This window comes from Mastigoproctus giganteus, chromosome 4, assembly GCF_048544385.1.
Source record: "Mastigoproctus giganteus isolate SK-2022 chromosome 4, ASM4854438v1, whole genome shotgun sequence".
In the NCBI taxonomy this organism is placed as follows: Eukaryota; Metazoa; Arthropoda; class Arachnida; order Uropygi; family Thelyphonidae; genus Mastigoproctus; species Mastigoproctus giganteus.
In genome coordinates, this window is record NC_143578.1 from 131,200,131 (window position 1) to 131,221,290 (window position 21,160).

Sequence of the window (21,160 nt, forward strand, 5' to 3'; positions counted from 1 at the left end):
CGTGGAGAAGATACAATGACCAAGTTGTGATTTGAGGTGCCTAAAGGACCACTCACTTCGACTGTGTATTAGAAGGGTTGTTTGTGAGAAAAAGATTAAGCATGTTGGCTGCATGGTTAGGATTGTCTGGTATTCTTATAGGTAAATGAACGATGTGGGCAAGGTCATTAGTAAATGAAAAAGCCTCAGCATCTTGACCAGCTGGGTCATTGTGACTAGAAAACGGAAGCCAGCTGGAGTTGGGAACATTAAAATGACCAAGGAAAATTACCTCTGTTAGGAAAGTTGGACTGGAGAAAGTAAAGTTTCAAAGAAAGGAAGTCAGAGCTCCAAGTGATTAGGAGAGTTGGGAGAACGGTAGAGACAACAGATGAATTTGACACAATGAGGTAGAGAGATTTTAAGCCAGAGAAGATCAAAAAGAGGAGATTCCAAATTACCAAGTCTCTGACAGGGAATATCGGAACGGACATATACACAAGTACCACCTTTGAGGTGAAAGGAATCATACAGCGAATAATTTGGGCAACTGAGATGAGCAGTAGTTGAATCAATCAATAACTGAGATTCTGTCAGAAAAAGTAGATTGGGATTGGCAGACTTCAAGTGGAAATGGACATCGTTGAGATTAGAATTGAGGCCACGCATATTTGTGAAATGAACTAGGAAGTGTTTGGGAGGTTTAGATCTTTTTGCAGAATAGCTTACTCTATTAGTTTGACAGTTCATCGTGTATTCAATAGTAAGAAAGTTGGGGGGGGGGACATGCTGTATGAAGTAATGAAATTTTTGGATATGGCATACACATGGTAAAAATATACCTAGATCCTTGACATAACATGGCCTCTACAATGCTCCCTGCATACACACTACTCGGACTCCATCCAGTCACTATCTGGCAGAGTAGAGGTAGCAAGATTATACACTAGCTGATCCGGAAGCCTCCTAAAGAGTTACCAGTAGGTTTGGTCTGTTGTGCTAACTAGCAGCTGGCCTGCAAATACCATTTTAGAGCTGTACCCTCAAAATGTAAGGAAGATTGGATCTCACCATGATGTTCATCATAACCTGAAAAGTCATCAGTCATACTACATGATGGAAGAGTTGGGGAAGGGTTGACTGGAACTTAGCTCTGGAGAATAAACATGGGTTCCACCACTTCAAGCCTCCAATAAGCAAAGTGGTGGTATTGCACCGGTTGATTGAGAGTCATCTACCACCTAGTCCTGGTAACAGAGGGGTGGGATTCATCCATGTGGTGTGGGTGTCACACCTCGACCCCTGCTTAAGTTGGTTCAATCTTGGGTGGTGGCCCACAGTGTGCATGTGCATGGAGGTTATACCCAGGGATATTAACAGTCCCACCATCGTGAAGGTGCAAGCAGAGGATTTGTCTGTCACAGACTGTCCAGACTTTGCCAAAATTGGGTCCACTTGACTTGAATGTCACCTGAATATCAGTTCCATCAGTGTTTTAGACTCCCAGGTAGCAAGTAAATATCTGAGAGAATGTCTGTGACAACCTCAAGGACTATATGCACAAGTACCACATTTGAGACGAAAGGAATCATACAGTGAATAATTTGGGCAAGTCAGATGAGCAGTATATTTGTGAAATGAACTAGGAAGTGTGTGAGAGGTTTAGAACTTTTTGCAGTTAAGCTTACTCTATTAGTTTGACAATTCGTGGTATATTCAATAGTAAGAAAATGTGGGGCAACATGCTGTACGAAGTAATGAAACTTTTGGATATAGTGTACACATGGTAAGAGCATACCCAGATCCTTGACATAATGTGGCCTCGACAATCCCCCCTCCCCACATACACACTACTCGGACTCTTTCCATTCACTATCTGGCAGAGTAGAGGTAGCAAGATTATACACTAGCTGATCTGGTAGCCTCCTAAAGAGTTACCAATAGGTTCGGTCCAGTGTACTAACTAGCAGATGGTCTGCAGACACCTTTATAGAGCTGTACCCTCAATGTAAGGAAGATTGGATCTCGCCATGATTTCCATTATAACTCAAGTCATCAGTCATACTGCATGATGGGGAAGTGGTGACCGGAACTTAGCTTTGGAGACTAAATGTGGGTTCCACCCCCTTCAAGCCTCCAATAAGCAAAGCAGTGGTATTGCACTGGTTGATGAGTCATCTACTCCCTAGTATTGTCTGGTAACACGGGGGCAGCATTCTGCCATGTGGTGTGGGTGCTGCACCTCGTCCCCTGTTTACATTGGTTCACATCTAGGTGGTCACACAGTGTGCTTGTGCTTGGGGGTTATACCCAGGATTACTAACAGTCCCACCATCGTGCAGAGGATTTTACTGTCACAGACTATCCGGACTTTGCTGAAATTGGGTCCACTTGATTGTCACCCAAATATAGTTCCATCAGCGTGTTTTAGACTCTCAGGTAGCAAGTACAGCTTGTCTGGCATCTGAGAGAATGTCAGATATGCCTTGCTCTCCCATATTTTGTGTGTGCTGTGACTATGCAAGCGAGAAAATCCTCCTTTGCTGTATCACAACAGGTTCTCCAGACACATCCTCATGCATTTTGCTTTGTCCTCCTCCGACAGTTGTTGGGGCACTCAGTGGCAGCACACTTTTCGAAAGCTAAGCACATCATGAACAATTTCGCGAACAGTAGACATACTCACATTAACTATTTGCAATTTCATGGCAGTTTCACTCACCTGTTTTCACGAAAGATGCCCTTAATGTGCCCAATGTTGTCTTCTGTCTTGCTCAATGAAGGTGTACCTGCCTGATGTCGATCTTAGTATTAGTAATGGCCGCATGGGGCAAGAAAGCCTATGGCTTATGCTGCACCAGCCAAAAAAAAAAAAAAAAAAAGATGATAAAATAAATAACTAAATAATAATAATTAATAAAAAAAAGGAAATTAAACCTATCATCCTATGCGCTTCCGTTACCAGAAAGTACTATCCAGATGACCTTTGAATTTCCCCAAACTGTCGGCCTCTACCACCCATGAAGGCAACTTATTCCAGTAATTTATAACTCGCTGGCTAAAATAAAACTTCCTACAGTCCAATCTAAACATTTTCCTCTGTAACTTGAATTTATGTCCCCTAGTTCTAGCATCATTTATAATCTTGAAAATTTCGTCCTCATTCATTTTACTGATGCCTCTCACAGCCTTAAACACCTCAATCAAATCTCCTCTAAGGTGTCTAGTTTCCAAACTCTGCAACCCACATATTCGAAGTCTTTCTTCATAAGGACGCCCTTTTGCCGATCTCACCAGGCGAGTTACCCATCTTTGCACCCTTTCAAGAAGCTTGATGTCTTTCTTTAGGTGTGGTCTCCATACTTGAACACAGTATTCCAAGTGTGGTCTAACATAAGCCTTATATAATGGGATTATCACGTCCCTATCTCTACTTGCAAAAGTTCAATAGATCATCGATAGGACACCATGGGCCTTCCTTGCAACCTGTTTACAATGCTCAAATTTCATGTCTGACCATATCGTAACACCCAAGTCCCTTTCCTCCAGTACTGGGTTTAGTTGAACTCCACCAAGTGAATAAGTTTTTTTGGGATTACTGTTTCCCAGGTGTAATACCTTACACTTTGTTGGATTAAAGCATAGCTGCCATTTTTCTCACCATTCCTGAAGTCTATCTAGGTCTCTCTGAAGAAGCTCAGCTTTACAGTGATCATTAACTACTCTACCAATTTTAACATCTGCAAATTTAGACATCACGCCCTCTATCCCTTCATCAATGTCGTTTATGAAAATTAAAAACAACAGTGGTCCTAATACTGATCCTTGGGAACCCCACTTCTTACATCAACCCAATCTGAGGAATAGCCATTTATCACAACCCTCTGCCTCCTACCCTGAAGCCATCATTCTATCCATCTAAGGATTTTCCCAGTGATTCCAACCTGTTCCAGCTTATAAAGCAACCGCTCATGTGGGACTGAGTCAAAAGCTTTGCTGAAATCTAAATAAACAAGGTCAAAATTATTCCCTAAATCCTAGCTCGTGAGTGACCCTTTCGAAATAGCGAACCAGATTTGTTAAACATGATTTTCCCTTTACAAAACCATGCTGAGTATCCTTGAGAATTTCAATTCGATCCAAATGATCCTGAATTCCACCCTTGATCATTGCCTCCATGATTTTCCCTACTACTGAAGTCAGACTGACAGGTCGATAATTTCCAACTTCACTTTTAGAGCCACCCTTATGTATGGGAGATACATTTGCACTTTTCCAATCCAAGGGAATCTCCCCAGAGTCTAGTGATGCTTGCATAATTAGCCTCAATGGTTCAATGCACTGGCTTGCCGCCTCCATTAAGTTATAGGGTATATTCCATCAACTCCAGGAGCCTTACTGGTCTGTAGGCTCGAAAGATTTTTCATTAAATAATCTTGCGAAATTTCAATATCATTAGTTACATATTTTTAACTTCGCTCCCACAATTTCCCATTGCCACAAAAGGCTTTTCATTTGTAAATATTGATGCAAAATAACTGTTGAGTTCATCTGCAACGGCAGCTGGTGTATTTATTACTATCCCCTTTCCCTTACGTAAAGGTCCGATCTGGTTTGTTCTGCTCTTCTTGGCATTTATATATGTGAAGAATTCTTTATCCCCCCTCTTTGCTCTGTTTGCTAGTGATTTCTCATAAACTGCCTTTGCCTGTCGAACCTTTTCTGTGGCTCTATTACACATCACCTTGTAGCTGTTATAGGCTTCAGTACTTTTTATTGCTCTGTAACCTTTCCATGCCACCTTTTTCTGCTCAAGTAATGTGGCAACTTCACTATTCATCCAACTTGGAACCCTTCTCGTGGAGTATTTTTTTTAATGGTATATACGCATTCAAGGCATCTGTGATTAATGTTTTAAAAGCGTACCACAGTTCAATTGTATTCATTCTCTGCGCGATATCTACCCAGTTAATAGAGGCCATGTAGTACCTTAAGGCATCGTAATTTCCTTTTCTGAATTAAAACCCATTCCTTTGCCTTTTACTTCTGCTACCTCTCTCGTCATCATCCACCGTAGAACTCCGTGATCACTTCCTGCTACTGGTTCCTCTACTGTCAGCCCTGTTAAGTCATCTGATTCATGTGTGATGATGAGGTCTAGGATATTCTTTTCTCTAGTATTTTCCCTGACATGTTGATACAAATAACAGTCATCTAGTTGATTTAAAAATTTTGTTCCCCATGTCTAGTTTCCTTCCCATTTACTCCAATCAATTAGAGGCATTAGCATTAGTAGAGGCATTTGATGCAAGAAAGCAAGCTCATGCAGCATCAGCCAAAAAAAAAAAAAAACCACTACTTCACCCCTCTGTTCGTTCAAAATACCTGTCCAGCTGAGCCTTAAACTTATTTAGGCTATCAACTTCCACAACAAGGGATGGAAGTCTGTTCCACCAACCAACCACCCGCTGGCTAAAGGCAAATTTCTGCACGTCTATCCTACATATCTTTCCTCAATTTGAATTTATGCCCTCTCAGGTGATTATTCTGAGCGAGAGGAAGAATCCCATCAGCATTGAGCATGCTCAAACCATTCAAGGCTTTATACACCTCTATCAGATCACCTCGCTGGTGCCTAGTCTCCAGACACTGTATTTTGCAAAACTTAAGCCTTTCTTCGTAAGAGCACCCCTTTGTTACATTCACTAATCTTGTTGCCCTTCTCTGTACTCGTTCCAGCAGCTCTACATCCTTCTTGAAATGAGGCCTCCAGACCTGTATACAGTACTCTAGGTGTGCCTGACCATTGCCTTATACAAGGGAATAATCACCTCCTTATCCCTGCTAGAAAAATTCCTATATATCATTGACAACACACCATGAGCTACTCTTGCAGCCTGTCTGCACTGCTCAGAGAACTTCATATCTGCCTGCACAATCACCCCCAGGTCCCTTTCATTCTCTACCACTGTCAGTGTAGTACCACAGAGTTGATACGTTGCTCTGGGGTTGCTGTTTCCCATATGTAGTACTTTACATTTGCCACCTCTCAGCCCATCTGCTCAACTTTTCCAGATCCCATTGCAGCAGCATAGCGTCAGTAGTGTCCTTAACAACCCTACCAACCTTTGTATCATCTGCAAACTTGGACATTAAGCTTGATATACCATCATCAATATCATTTATGAAAACAATAATGGACCCAACACTGAGCCCTGAGGGACTCCACTAATAACATTAGTCCACGACGAGCAGTATCCATTGATTACCACTCTGTCTTCTCCCCCTCAGCCACCCCTTTATCCACAGCAGCAATTTGCCTCCAATGTCACACTGCTCCAATTTGTGCAGCAGTCTTCCATGTGCAACAGTATGAAAAGCCTTTCTAAGATCCAAGTATATAATATCAAAGTTATTCCCTGCATCCAGTTCCTTTGTGACTGCATCATAATATCCAATCAAATTGGTCAGGCAAGACTTCCCCTTAAAACCATGCTGTGTACGAGCTATAACTGAAGTCTTGTCTAAATGATCCTGCAGTGCTTCTTTAACTAGTGCCTCCATTAATTTTCCTGGAACAGAGTAAAACTCACAGGTCTATAATTACTTGTGTCAGCCTTTGATCCTCCTTTGTGAATTGGGGTCACATTTGCACATCTCCAGTCTGTGGGTACTTCCCCTGAGTCCAAGGAAGCTCTCATAATTATGGCTAAGGGTTTGCTTACTTCCTCTGCTGCCTCCTTTAATATAACTGGATAGATTAAATAGAATAGAGGCAAATTGAAATCACCCATAATAAGGCATTGACGCTTACTTGCCCATGCCATTTGCATGTAGAAGCTTTTGTCATAATCGTCACAATCACCTGGTATGTAGATTACTCCTACTCATATTATACCTTTGTTTCCAACTATCTTGCACCATACAGACTATACTAGCATGTGAAATGTCTGAATCTGGGAAAGCTATCGTCGCACTCAGGCTGCTTCTGATAAGAAGCATTACCCCACCATCCCTTCTATCTACTCTATCCTTCCTAAATACATTATACCAGCCGTACTGGAACTCGTCCCCAATTTCCGGGTGGCACCACGTCTCTGTAAGCCCTATTATGTCTGCTTTACTTGTTTTAACCAGCAGTTCGAATTCGCTCATTTTATTGACGACACTTCTAACGTTACTGTATAAACAATTAAGATTTACTGTTCTTGTATATTTAACAACCCGAACACAACCCTTGAAGTTTTTTAGGCTCTCTTCCCTGATATTAGCTACCCGCTCACGTGAAACGTTTCTGCCCCCAGAACATCTAGATAATACGTCCAGTTGGGGTAACAGATAAGAACTCTTAAGGTATGTGCAAGAGTTACTTTGACCAATATTATCAGATAAATGTGTGTCAGTATTATCCACATCCCCCCCCTAACTAGCAGTTTCCCTCAACCTTTAAGGTATCCTCAATAATACTGGCAAAAACGTTTGCACCACCCTTTGTTTAAGTGTATCCCGTCTCTACAAAACAAATTCCTTCTACCTACAAGTGTGGGCCATGCTGATAGAAATTTGCCCTCTAAAGCCTTGCAGATTCCTTCAAGTCTTGAGTTAATCCACAAGGCTCTTAACATATAATCCCTCATATCGTGTCTAGGCAGAATTGTAGACACATAGACATTATGGCCTAGCTCGCGACATTTCCTCAGCATGGTCCTGTATTTTTCCAACAAATAGTCAGGTCGTGTACGTTTAATATCATTTGTCCCCACATGAATAATAATATTTTCTTTACCCCCTTAAAATCTGACAATCTGTTGGTGACATCATCAATAGTTGCTCCCGGCAGACATACCCTGCTTCTGCTCCACCTATCCTTATTACAAAAATTATTCCCCGTTTCCCTGACAATGGAGTCTCCTAATAAAACAATGTCCTTTTTAATCAGAGTAGTTTGCACTGGTTTTTCTGTTTTGAGTCCCTGACGAGCTCCCAGATGCATTATTCTCGAGGGCAAGCACTCGTTTTTTCAGGGACTCAAATTGTTCCATCAGTGCACCAAATTGTAATTTAAGATCGGTGCACTCCTTACATCGATCACAAAGAAAAGAATCCCCAGGTGAGGTAGGATTAGTCACCAGGTCGACCTTGGAAAACATTCCACAGGTTCCACAACGGATTAAATCATTACTCACCCATAAATCGCCATCGGCTATTTCCATGTGAGTCACGATACCCTGTGACGTGTTTAAGGCAGATTTCGTAACTACCATTATAAAATTAAATAAATATCAATGAAAGTAACTTTAAAAAATTATATCTATAATATTATTAAAATCAAACAGTTACAGGAAAACCTATAACAAAATAATCCAACAATATCTAAATAAATCAAATATTTAAAAGCACTATCCAAAAGTAAACCACTTAACTGAGGAGCCCTGTCTAAGCGCATCCACTGACCTCGAATGCCGAATCCTTCACCTATGTCTACTTCAATGTCAACATGGGCCACTTTAAATTCATTGCACCAAGAACATGCCTGCTTCTTTGTCATCACGTTTTCAGCATACGCAGCAACCAGTTCACGGTGAATGTCACTTGAAGACCCTTTTGCTTGCAAAAAGCAAAAGAATAACTTTACAAACACTTGTTTTGGACCACACTCACACAGCTGGCATTTTGCAACTAGAATCTGCTGTGAGGCGACTGTATTGCAACACTTCAGTGGTGGTCTTTTTGAATATTATTAATGGTTCTATTTGTCCACAGAGTTTCATCTCGTTCACTTTCACCATTATTATTAGGAAAAAAAAAAATTGCCTTACTTTTTGGAAAACCCCTCATAGAAGGTGGAATGAAATGTGCTATCATCAGCAATCCTATGGATAAGATTTCTGATCAGTGGAAGAAGGTCATTAATATACAAGAGGAAAAGAGTAGGAGAAAGAACTGAACTTTGGATAATACCAGTATTAGTGGAGAAGCTAGAAGACAGACATCTACATCACTTGCAGTGTGAGCAGTCAGAGAGAAAACTGGATATTCCATTACAAAAAACAGATGGCAAACCATAACATGGAAGCTTATTGAGAAGACTTATGCCAAACGCTAGCAAAAGCCTTTGAAATGTCAAGAGCTATGAAATGTCAAGTAAGTATAATAGGATGACAATTGGATGGGAAGGATTTGTCATCCATTTTTAGGAACTGTCTGCACATGAGCAGATTTCCAAGCAGAAGGGAAACTCCTTTGCAATGAGGAAGTGAAAAAAGGTGACACAGAACAGGAGTAAGTACAGGAGCACAGGTTTTGAGAACAAGTGGAGATATGGTGTACACATGGCAAGAAAGGTGCCTCCATAGCCAGGTGGGCAGGAGCAGCAGTGCATAGTACACGCTTCTTGATTAGACCAGAGTTCAAGCCCACGCCCACCAAATACGGAGGATGCGGGAAGGTCAGGGAATGACCACCGCATATCCTCGGAGCAATATGACCTTAGTTGCTAATGCTCCTAAAAACAACAAACAACATGGCAAGAATAAACTCAGCTCCTTGTTATAACATTGCATCTACAATTCCTCCCTGAATACTCACTACTTGAACTCCCACTGCCTCTACTCTGCCAGATAGTGACTAGTCACTATCTGGCAGAGTAGAGGCAGAGAGATTATACACTAGCTGATCCAAAAACTTACTAGAGTTATCAATAGGTTTAGTCCTGTGGACTATCTAGTTGTGGACTATCTAGTTGTGGACTATCACTTCCAAAAAAAAAAAAAAATTTATCCGGTTTCAACCATTCTCAAAACCGTGGTGGATTGTAGAATCCATAGCAGCAGATAGAAAAAAAAAGTACAAACCAATGCTTGGAGGATATTTTAACGATATCCACCATAACTAATCTCAAAACTGCATGACCACTAAATACAACTCGCATTACCGCTACGATGCAGTTACAGCATCCATGTTACTTACTGCTAAAATGCAGTTAGTGTCCAAACATGTCCAGATTAGATTAACTAATGGAATTTTACTCAAACACTTGTATTTTAATGAAATCCTTAACTAATAAAGATATGTGATAGTTGATAGTGTGACTGCATCCCATATAAAAGCATAGGGAAAAATCATTTATTCAACATCTTGCTTAATTTTGGTTATTTCTTTAAACAACTTTATCAGATTAATTTATCTTTATCAGATTAATTTATCTAATGGTATTTTACTAGGAAACGCTCGTTTTTTATAGAAATCCTTAAAACTAATAAAGATGTGTGAGTGTGACTGCCTCTCATAGTAAAGTATGGGAAAACTGTTGCCTGCAAAAACTGTTTTAGAGCTGTACCCTTGAAATGTAAGGAAGATTGGATCTTGCCATGATGTCCATTATAACCTCAAGACATCAAACATTCTGCATGACAGAACAGATGGGGGGGGAGCTTTGCTTTTAAAACTAAATATTGGTTCCACCACTTCAAGCCTCCAATAAGCAAAGTGGTGGTATTGCACTGGTAGATGAGTCATCTACCACCTAGTATTGCCTGGTAACACAGGGGTAGCATTCCTCTGTGTGGTGTGGGCGGCACACCTTGATGCCTACTTACATTGGTTTGCACCTGAATGGTCACTTCCAGTATGCTAGGTGCCATATTTTAGGTCTTGCACCTTGAGTTTATACCCAGGGTTACTAACAGTCCCACCACTGTGAAGGTACAAGCAGAGGATTTGGCTGTCACGGACCCAGCGGACTTTACCAAAATTAGGTCCACTTAACTTGATGGAAATCAATTCCATCAGCATTTTGAACTTTTGGGTTGTAAGCACAGCTTGCATACCTGAGAGAATGTCTGTGACAGCTTCAAGGACTGCTGCATTGTTTTCTAGTTGTCTTATATTTAACATTGAAGCATTGCTCTGATGCATGAACTGCATATTCGTGCTATTATGTGACCGTGATAATTATCAAGCATTGGAGAACATTTGAATTTTTTTCACGTTGTCTAATTCTGGTTTAAGGTGTTTGTATAATGGTAGTTTTGCTGTATCTATAGAATACATAAATTCTATTCTGAACATCTGGTAGTGCTTAAATAGAAGTTTTGATCAGTGCTCAGTATTCTGGGATTTTTTCTAGAATGAAAATCTCTGTTCGATGCTCTTGTACCTATGGAACAAAGAAGCATAATGTACACCAATCTGTACCTGACAAATTTTTTTTTTTTTAATTGTGAATTTTGCCATTAGAGTGCTTAACTACTTGTTAAGTACCCTAATAGCAAAGCTATTGTTTCCTTGGAAGCACAAGTAGATGTGAATAAATGAGAGAATAATCAGTGAAAGAATTTGTTAATGCTAAAGAAAAGAAAATTATAATCCTCTTAGTGCATATGCTATACATGGGTTAAAACTGAATAAATAAATTAAAATGTAAGTTATTGTTGATCAGTGTGTTAAGAACATCAGTTTCAAGTAAAACCCATTTTGAGGGAAGATTAGAATCTATGGCTGATGACATTATAGCCTGGACTTTGACTATTACCCTAGAGGTAAATTGCACTAGTTCAGGAAATCAGAGAAAGATGTTGAATCAGTTTATCAACAAAGCAGTGAAGTAGAGAAATATTTATGAGAAATGTGTGTGTGAAGATTGTTAGTGGTTGGAATAAGAAAGTCTCTGATTTGAGTGATTAGTGATAGGGTATGAATTTAACCAGTGATCCAGAACTCAAGTAGCAGCAAAGAAGGTGGAAACCATGCCAAAAGGAGTTTATCTTCTGCTGTGTCAGAATGTAAATGAAATTTGTATTTTTGTATTGCAGAGGTATGAGAATACTGTTGATTGAAATTTGCCCCCCCCCCATTTTTTTTGGTTGTGGTTGAAATCTAAAGGATGCTTTGGATGAGGAAGTTGTAGTTGTCACAACCACTGTGCTACAGGGTTATATATTCAAAATTGGTTTGCAGAAGTTTTTTGACAGTTGGTATATTGAGGTACAAGTGTACTTATTTCTAAGGAGAGCATTTTTAGAAGGAAAAGGCAGCTGCACAGTGATGGAAATGAAATGGACAGTAACATTCATTCTACAAATTAAATGTATAAATCTACAAATGGAAAAATTCCTGTGTATTCTGAAATTGGAATTTTTTTTTTTTTTTATTTAAGTAAGGTTGGTGATTTCTTTAGTTTTAAGATTCCCCCCCCCCCAAAAAAATAATAAAAAAAATAAAAAACCCCAAATAGTTAAAGCTTTAAATTCTTATTTTACAGAAATAGCAAGTTAACTTTTAGAAAAGCTAAAGTTAGAAAGATTCTTGATGTTATGATTTTTTGTAAAAGGTATTGATATAATGTGTAGAGGTTTTTCTAATAATTATCCATTTTAATTGCTTGAAATATTTCTCCTTCCAAGGATCAAAACAAAAGGAATACTCTGCAGAAACTTTATATGGTCTTCTAAGATCCTGTCTTCAAAGCATGCCTAAAGGTAGGAAATTCAGATTCTTTTCTAAAGGAAATTTAATTTTATTGGCAGTTTTTTAATGCCATGCACAGAGAATGTGCAGTAAAAGTTCTGACTTCAAATGTTGGTAACTCTGAATGCGTGCATTGCTTCAATATTGCTGAACATAGCACTGAATAGAAAATCCATTCAGTTATAGCTGAAATTGATATTTCCATGCCATATCAGAAAAGATAATGGCTTGTTAATTGTTTCTACAGTTAAACTGGGAAAACTTATCCTTTCAATTAGGAAATAATCAACTTGCCTATAAATCCCTTGTAAATAGACTAATATTTGACAAAGCTTTATCTGTGATAAAGCTGCTTGAGGAAGTGATGAACAAGGAGTTATAGATGAAATTACATGATTAGGAGCATATGGCCTCAGTGGAAATTCAGCAATTAAAACTAGGGTACATTAAATGTATGAACTGTGATGGTTAAGGTAGTATGACATGTCAAGCCAATCATCACACCTGTGAAAATCTGAGTTGGATGTTAATATTTCCAATCCTCTGCTTATTTCCCTTTGTGTTCACTTATTGTATCCCTAGAGAATTCACTTGTGTACCTTTAGTACCTAGAATGCTGATGCAACAAAATACTGATGTGATGCTGCCTTAGGCTAACTGTATTGTTATGGTACTGGCAAGCTGGGCTGTTGTTGGTTGGGTAAATTTTTGAAATTGAGGTGGTCATTTGGAACTTCTTTTGAGATTGATGAATGTTATCTAAATGGTGGTGGTGTGTATGGGGAAATGAATGAAAACCACACATTTGTTCCTGTGACAACTTGTGAAACATTCATTTGTATATGAAATTCATCCAAGTCTCTCCTTCACTAAATTTTAAGTGCCTTTCCACTATGTCAATGAACAGTTAATATTTTTGGGTTGGAGAGGTTGAAACCATGAGCCTTAGTGATGGTATAGAAAGCAACATCACTTCTAATTTTTGCAAGGCTAGTTTGTTTAGAGTGCACTTTCACTCTGGTTTCTAGCTGACAAATAAATCATTGTCAAATGAACAATCATCACGAACTTTTTATGTTCACCCTCTACATAAGGATTTTTTCTTATAGTTCAATGTTTGCATTAATATGAATATATCACATTGAGGCCCCCTCAATATATGATATCACATTGAGGTGCCAAGCGAATTCCAGGTCAAGTGATGTTTTCTGCGATCCATAGTGATCTTCAAAAGCGAATAAAGTTATTTCTAAGTTATATTTGTAATAAGGCCTCTGAGGTTGGGATTATTCATACTACCAATTTTAAACACACACACCAACCGTTTATGACTGATTGAATAATGAAATAAAATAAAATGATAAAAAAGACTGTAAAATAATATTTACAAAAAACTTAATTATTTATAGGAATTATTTGGTTTATAGGAAACCAATGTGTAGGGGCCAGTACACACATTATAGGGTGGCACAGACTGTTCAACATAAAAATAGTGTGGCCAGAGCACTTTTGGGTAGGGTGAGAACACATTGCAGTACCCCTGAGGAGGAAGAGAAGGAAATTAGGCAAATCACGACGGATCTTATGAGGTGCGGTTACCCCCAGAGGGTCATTGATGAATACAACAGAGAGGAAGAGCCCAATCGGGTAGTTCCGCCTGTACCGCTTACCACAGTGTATGTTCCCTACTATCCGGGCCTGTCAGATCGCATTGCGAGGATGCTTCGCGACTTTCAGACACGCTGTGTGCAGTTTCCGGGCCGGAGGTTGCACACAGTAGTGTCACAGGTCAAAGACCCCATTACTAGGGATTCTAGTAGTGGGGTCGTATATGAGATCACATGCCTGGATTGTGGGGAATGTTACGTGGGTGGAGACAGGACGGCGTCTCAAGGACAGTCTGGGGGAGCATTCACGAGCGATACGGACTGCAGAGCTCAATAAATCCGCCATTGCCGAGCACTATTGGGAAAAACAACACCAGATCTCCCCCAACAACGCTGTCATCCTTGACCGGGCGCATAGATTCTGGGACCGCAAGTGGCTGGAAAGTCTGTGGATTGGATCCTCTGGTAACAATAGCATGAACAGAGACAGGGGAGTTAGGCTTCACCCCCTTTTTGAGGTGGTGGTTTTGGCCAGAGATAAACGTTTTAATTTTCCACGTCTCCAGACCACTTCCTGTTCTGGTACAAGTGAAAGGAATGCTGAGTATGCGCCTGGTCATTAGCATTAGTAGAGGCATTTGATGCAAGAAAGCAAGCTTATGCAGCATCAGCCAAAAAAAAAAAAAAAAAAAAAAACCCACTTCCACTTCACCCCTCTGTTCGTTCAAAATACCTGTCCAGCTGAGCCTTAAACTTATTTAGGCTATCAACCTCCACCACAAGGGATGGCAGTCTGCTCCACCAACCAACCACCTGCTGGCTAAAGGCAAATTTCCGCACGTCTATCCTACATCTGTCTTTCCTCAATTTGAATTTATGCCCTCTCAGGTGATTTTTCTGAGCTAGAGGAAGAATCCCATCAGCATTGAGCATGCTTAAACCATTCAAGGCTTTATACACCTCTATCAGATCATCTCGCTGGTGCCTAGTCTCCAGACACTGTAATTTGCAAAACTTAAGCCTTTCTTCGTAAGATCACCCCTTTGTTCCATTCACTAATCTTGTTGCCCTTCTCTGTACTCGTTCCAGCAGCTCTACATCCTTCTTGAAATGAGGCCTCCAGACCTGTATACAGTACTCTAGGTGTGGCCTGACCATTGCCTTATACAATGGAATAATCACCTCCTTATCCCTGCTGGAAAAATTCCTGTATATCATTGACAATACTCCATGAGCTACTCTTGCAGCCCGTCTGCACTGCTCAGAGAACTTCATATCTGCCTGCACAATCACCCCCAAGTCCCTTTCATTCTCTACCACTGTCAGTGTAGTACCACAGAGTTGATACGTTCCTCTGGGGTTGCTGTTTCCCATGTGTAGTACTTTACATTTGTCAATGTTAAACTTCATTTGGCACCTCTCAGCCCATCTGCTCAACCTTTCCAGATCCTGTTGCAGTAGCATAGTGTCAGTAGTGTCCTTGACAACACTGCCAACCTTTGTATCATCTGCAAACTTGGACATTAAGCTTGATATACCATCATCAATATCATTTATTTTATCAATATCAGTCATCCGTGTGTGCCGTGAACCTGGTACTTAAGGATGTGTCGCTTAAGTCTCACTATTACTGAGGAAGGAGGTAGACACCTCCGAAAGCTCTAATAGTGTTTTTATCGCTTTTATATTTATATTTTAATGTATTTTAACTTATTTACTTATTTTATTTTTGTTATATTTCAGTTTTTTGTAAATATTATTTTAGTCTTTTTTATCATTTTATTTTATTTTATTTCATTATTCAATCAGTCATAAACGGTTGGTGTGTGTGTTTAAAATTGGTAGTATTTCTAAGTTCCCACTTTTCTCTTAGCAATCTTATTTTTCAATCCATTCTATACTTGAAAAGCCATAAGTTAGAACACAGAAAGGAAACCCACCTTTCTTTATTTATCCATATATTTCTAGTTACTAAACAACTAACACTTAAACCGTTTGGCCCCCTAGCAGCACTGCTCCTGCCTCCCCATTGTGGGGGCCGGAAACCTTGGCAGATAAGTCCTCTTGCCAAGGGTGAAAAGGAGCAAACATGGCAAATACAGACCATGTTGATACAGAAAATGACAACCCAAAGAGACAGAAGACTAGCCAGATGGAGCATCCCTGCCCATCTTTCTTAATTTTCCATTCGTTAAGTAGTCAGCCTATGAGTAAATTGTCTCCTTTTGTCATCCAAAAACATCTGGAGGGTATTGCAGGATCTCCCAAGACAGTGAGACCTTTTAATAGAAACCACAAATCAAAGACATTCTACAACTAACAAGCTTTGCTGGAATTCCTGTAAAAATATCTCCTCACACAACCCTAAATTCATCTAAGGGTGTCATATAGAGTTGGGATTTATTAAATGTCACCAAGGAAGAAATAACCCAAGAACTGCAGGGACAGAACGTAATTGAAGCGAAAAGAATGATTAAAAAAGATAATCAACTGACACCTACCAGAACTATTATTCTTACCTTCAATACACCAAACTTACCCTCTGTAAAAGCAGGTTATTTTATTCAGTTGCATTTACCCATACATTCCCAACCCTTTAAGATGCTATAAATGCCAAAAGTATGGGCATTCTCAAACTGTATGTAGAGGAATTCCTGTCTGCCTCAACTGTTGGTCCTCAGACCATATACAAAATGATTGTACAGCTACAAAAATGACATGACCAAATTGCAAAGGCGACCATCCTGCATATTCCAAGACATGTGAAAAGTGGAAAACCGAGAAAAAAATAGTAAAATACAAGGTTGAAAACAGTCAGTTACCAAGAAGCAAGAAAACTAGTTGCACCAACTATAAACCAGAATATTACCTATGCAAATACTGTAAAAAAATATCAAGCAGTCTCCGTTCAAACTGATGTCACATTCCATACTAATAAATCAATTTCTGATTGGGCTAGAAATGTCCTCTCTCTGATACAACCAACTGTACGCAAGCAACAATCCAAGACCGCAGACCAAGCAAATAATACACCTCTGACAATACCAGTGGTATCTCCTCCACCAGTGATTGCTACCACATCTTGTATTACAAACTCAAATGCTATTAAAAAATATTCAGGACACAGATGGCAGATCTATACAGGAAGATCCTATTTTAGAAATCCATGCCGAAGAAGAAATGGACACTGGTCGGCCAGTTTTCCAAAAAAAAAAAAAAGAAACAGAAATTGGAATGCCATAAATCAGTCACCTTCAAAAAGCAGTCAGAATCATCTCCATAAACTAAACACAAATAATGCCTTGTAATTTACAATGGAATGGCAGAGGCTTTCGTTGCAATACAGACTATATATCCAAGATCTAATTAATTGTTTTTCTCTAGTTGCCCTTTGTTTTCAGGCAACTTACTTAACATTGCAAAGTTCTCCTTCGATAAAGAACTATTGCCTTTATCGAAGGGATCGTAATACAACAAATGCTGCCCGTGGTGGTGTAGCAATCCTGATAAATTCAAAGATCCCAACTAAACATGTTAGACTTCAAACTGAAATAGAAGCTGTTGCTGTGCGTATAACTCTCCATATTGCAATAACACTAGTATCAATCTACTTACAGCCAAACCATACTTACTGTTTAAAAGATCTTGAAGACCTCCTTATACAGATACCTCCACCACTCTGTATGTTAGGGGATTTCAATGGGCATTACCCCTTATGGGGGGATCCTAAATTAGATAGATGAGGTCGATTAATTGAGAGCTTTTTAGAGGCACAAAACCTCGCCATACTCAATACTGGCACACATACTTACGTTCAGCTCCCAACTGGACATACCTCAGCAATAGATCTCTCCATTTGTTCTCCATTACTGGTTCCAACCATAGAGTGGTATGTTTTAAGTGATCCAATGGATAGTGATCACTTCCCAATCGTATGTAACCTATTAATAGTGCAGATTCCTCCAGCTCAACCCTGCAGAAAATGGAAATTTGCCCGAGCAAACTGGGCAAAATTCCAGTCATTAACATCTTTTGATGAGGAAAAAATTCGTCTCCAGCCTATCAATGATGTGACAGAATACATTACGTCACATCTCCTAAATGTGGCTAAAGACACAATACCACTATCAAATCCCCCTGGTCTTAAGCATTATAATTATTGGTGGAATGAGGAATGCACAAAAGCAAAAATAGCAAAAAATAAAGCCTGGAATTTGTTTTGGCAGAATCCAACAACAGCCAATCTTATAAATTATAAGAAGTCAAAGGCAAAAGCACCTTTCATACAAAAGCAAGCCAAGAAAGAATCCTGGATATGTTTTGCATCTAGCATTAGCAAAAACACTGACACCAAAATAATATGGAATAAAATTACAGCTTTCTGGTAAGTTTCCTACCATACCTTCTCCAATCCTTTCCTGGAATGGGGGAGATCTATCTAAACCATTGGATATTGCAAATGCTTTGGGCAACACTTTTGCCAAAGTATCAGCACATTCAGCTTATATTCCATCATTGCAAAGAATTAAAAACACTGCAGAACAGTGTTCTATTAACTTTCAAGCTGCTCTCCTTCTGCCCTACAACAAACCTCTGCAATATTCTGAGCTCTTGCATGCCATTGAAACAGCTCACAATGGTGCTGCTGGACCAGATGAGATCTATTATATCATGCTAAAACATCTTGATGACAAAGCTTTGCACCTCCTCCTCGTCTTTTACAACCGAATTTTTTTAGAAAACGTTTATCCAGCCTCTTGGCATCATTCTACTTGTTTGGCATTCCTAAAGCCTGGAAAAGATCCAACCAACCAATCCTCATAGCTATAGACCAATATCCCTCTCAAGCTGCCTCAGCAAAATCCTTGAAAAAATTGTCCACAGTAGACGCATCTTTATCATTGAGTCCGAACAGTTAATGAGCCATAGTCAATATGGCTTTCGTAAAAATAGGTCATCCTTGGATCTTATGGTGAAGGTTGAATTTGCCATTCGTAATACCTTTGTTAAACATGAACATCTAGTATTGGTTTCAATAGATATAGAGAGGACTTTTGACACCACCTGGTGGCATGGTATACTTAGAGACCTTTACTCTCTTGATCTGCGGGGCAACCTTCCAATATTTGTGAAAAATTTTCTACATACCAGATCGTTTCAAGTTTGATACCAACATGCCCTTTCTACAACGTTTATTCAGGAAGGTGTTCCACAGGAATCAGTACTGAGTGCCACTCTTTTGCTCTTAGACTTGATTCTATCACTAAAGAACTCCCAAATACTGTAGACACTTACCTTTATACAGATGACCTTTTAATCTCCTGGGGTTGTGGCCATCTTGGTCAGCTCAAAGATCCCTAGCAAATCAGTTTTGGAAATTGAAGTTGTTGCTGTATGGTTGATAACCCAGATTGAGTTAACATTAGTATCAATTTATCTCCCACCAAGGCATACCTTCTCTTACCAAGATCTTGAAAACCTACTAATACAGCTATCCTCCCCTGTCTGTCTCTTGAGGGATTTCAATGGCACTACCCCTTATGGGATCTACTAAATTAGATAGGCATGGCTGACTGATTGAAACCTTTGTAGATAAGCTTACCATTCTTAATACCGGTGCACCTACTCGCAAAGAATTTCCAACCGGACAAACTTCTGCAATCGATCTCTCAATATGCTCTCAGATTCTGTTTCCAATCATGGAATGGTCTGTTATGTATGATCCCATGGGCAGTGACCATTTTCCGATTATTTGTGATTTGCTCACTGCACAGCCACCATTAGCCAAACCCTGCAAGAAATGGAAGTTCTCTTGAGCCAACTGGGTCAAATTTCGGTCACTCTGGATGAGAAATTTATACGAACACAGTTGATAAATGAAGCCACAGATTATATCGCGTCACACCTTAAAAAAAAAAAGGGTTAAACTGCAGCCATTATCAACCCACTGCAGGATGGAAGCCTCCTCAACAACTCATGCTGAAGGAAATGGACCATAATCTGCCACGCTGGTCCAGTGAGGGTTGGCAGATCGACTGTATTTAGCAGTCAGGGGCTTGAACCCCGGTCTACTCAAAGAGCGTGCTACTGCACTCCTGCTCCTGACCATTTGCCTACAGGGGCCTTATCTGCAGCTAAATGTTCAATTCCATTGTAGAATCCCCAGTCCCAACAACACCTTAACTATTGGTGGAATGAAGAATGCACAAAAGCAAAAGTTAAAAAATAAAGCATGGAATTTATTTCGTAGATTCCCAATCACAACTAATCTTATCAACTACAAGAAATTAAGGGCAAAAGCATGTCTTATTCAGAGGCAAGCCAAGAAGAATTCTTGGATTCATCTACCATAAATAGAAACAGTAACTCCAGGTTAATATGAAAGAAAATTAGGCAGATTTCCTGCAAATTTCCAACCATCCTTCCACCAATTATTTCGTGGAATGGGCAAGAACTCTGCTCCTGAGGACATAACAAATGCCCTGGGCAAAACCTTTGCTCAAGTTTCTGTGGCATCAACTTTTTCTCCAGAAAATAAAGACCACGACTGAAACAATGTGCCATCAATTTTCAAACCTAAGTTTCACTTCCGTATAACCAGCCTCTTCAATATTCTGAACTTCTACATGCCATTAAAACAACATGCAACAGTGCCCCTGGGCCAGATGGAATATCTTATATGTTACCAAACCTTTGTGACAAAAATTTACAAATACTGCTGGTCTACTATAACTGAATATTTTTGGAAAACATTTATCCCAGCTCTTGGCATCATGCCACAGTTTTTGCCTTTCTGAAACCTGGAATAGATCCTACCAGTCCATACAGTTAGACCAATTTCCCTCTCCAGTTGCCTCGGTAAATTACTTTAAAAAATGATTCATAATAGACTTTTTTTTCGATCATCGAAATAGAACACCTAATGAGTAATCATCAGCATGGCTTTCGTAAGAACAGGTCCTCCTTAGATCTCATGATCAAAGCTGAATCTGCAATTCGTAATGCCTTTGTAAAAAAAAAAAAAAAAAAAAAGAACATCTTGTTATGGTTTCCATAGAGAAGGCATTTGATACTACTGGTGTCATGGCATTCTCAGTGACCTTCAT

General features: G+C 39.6%; 1 protein-coding gene across 2 annotated transcripts in view; it reads left to right on the forward strand.

Annotated features, from left to right (window-relative positions):
* LOC150087065 (serine/threonine-protein kinase PLK2-like) overlaps nt 1–21,160 on the forward strand; it is a 387,915-nt gene that overhangs the window by 270,953 nt on the left and 95,802 nt on the right. For both annotated transcript variants that reach the window (XM_090372931.1, XM_090372930.1), the window contains one exon: nt 12,384–12,458. In XM_090372931.1, the coding sequence (XP_090229057.1) occupies nt 12,384–12,458 (75 nt within the window). The remainder of the gene's footprint in view (nt 1–12,383; nt 12,459–21,160) is intronic.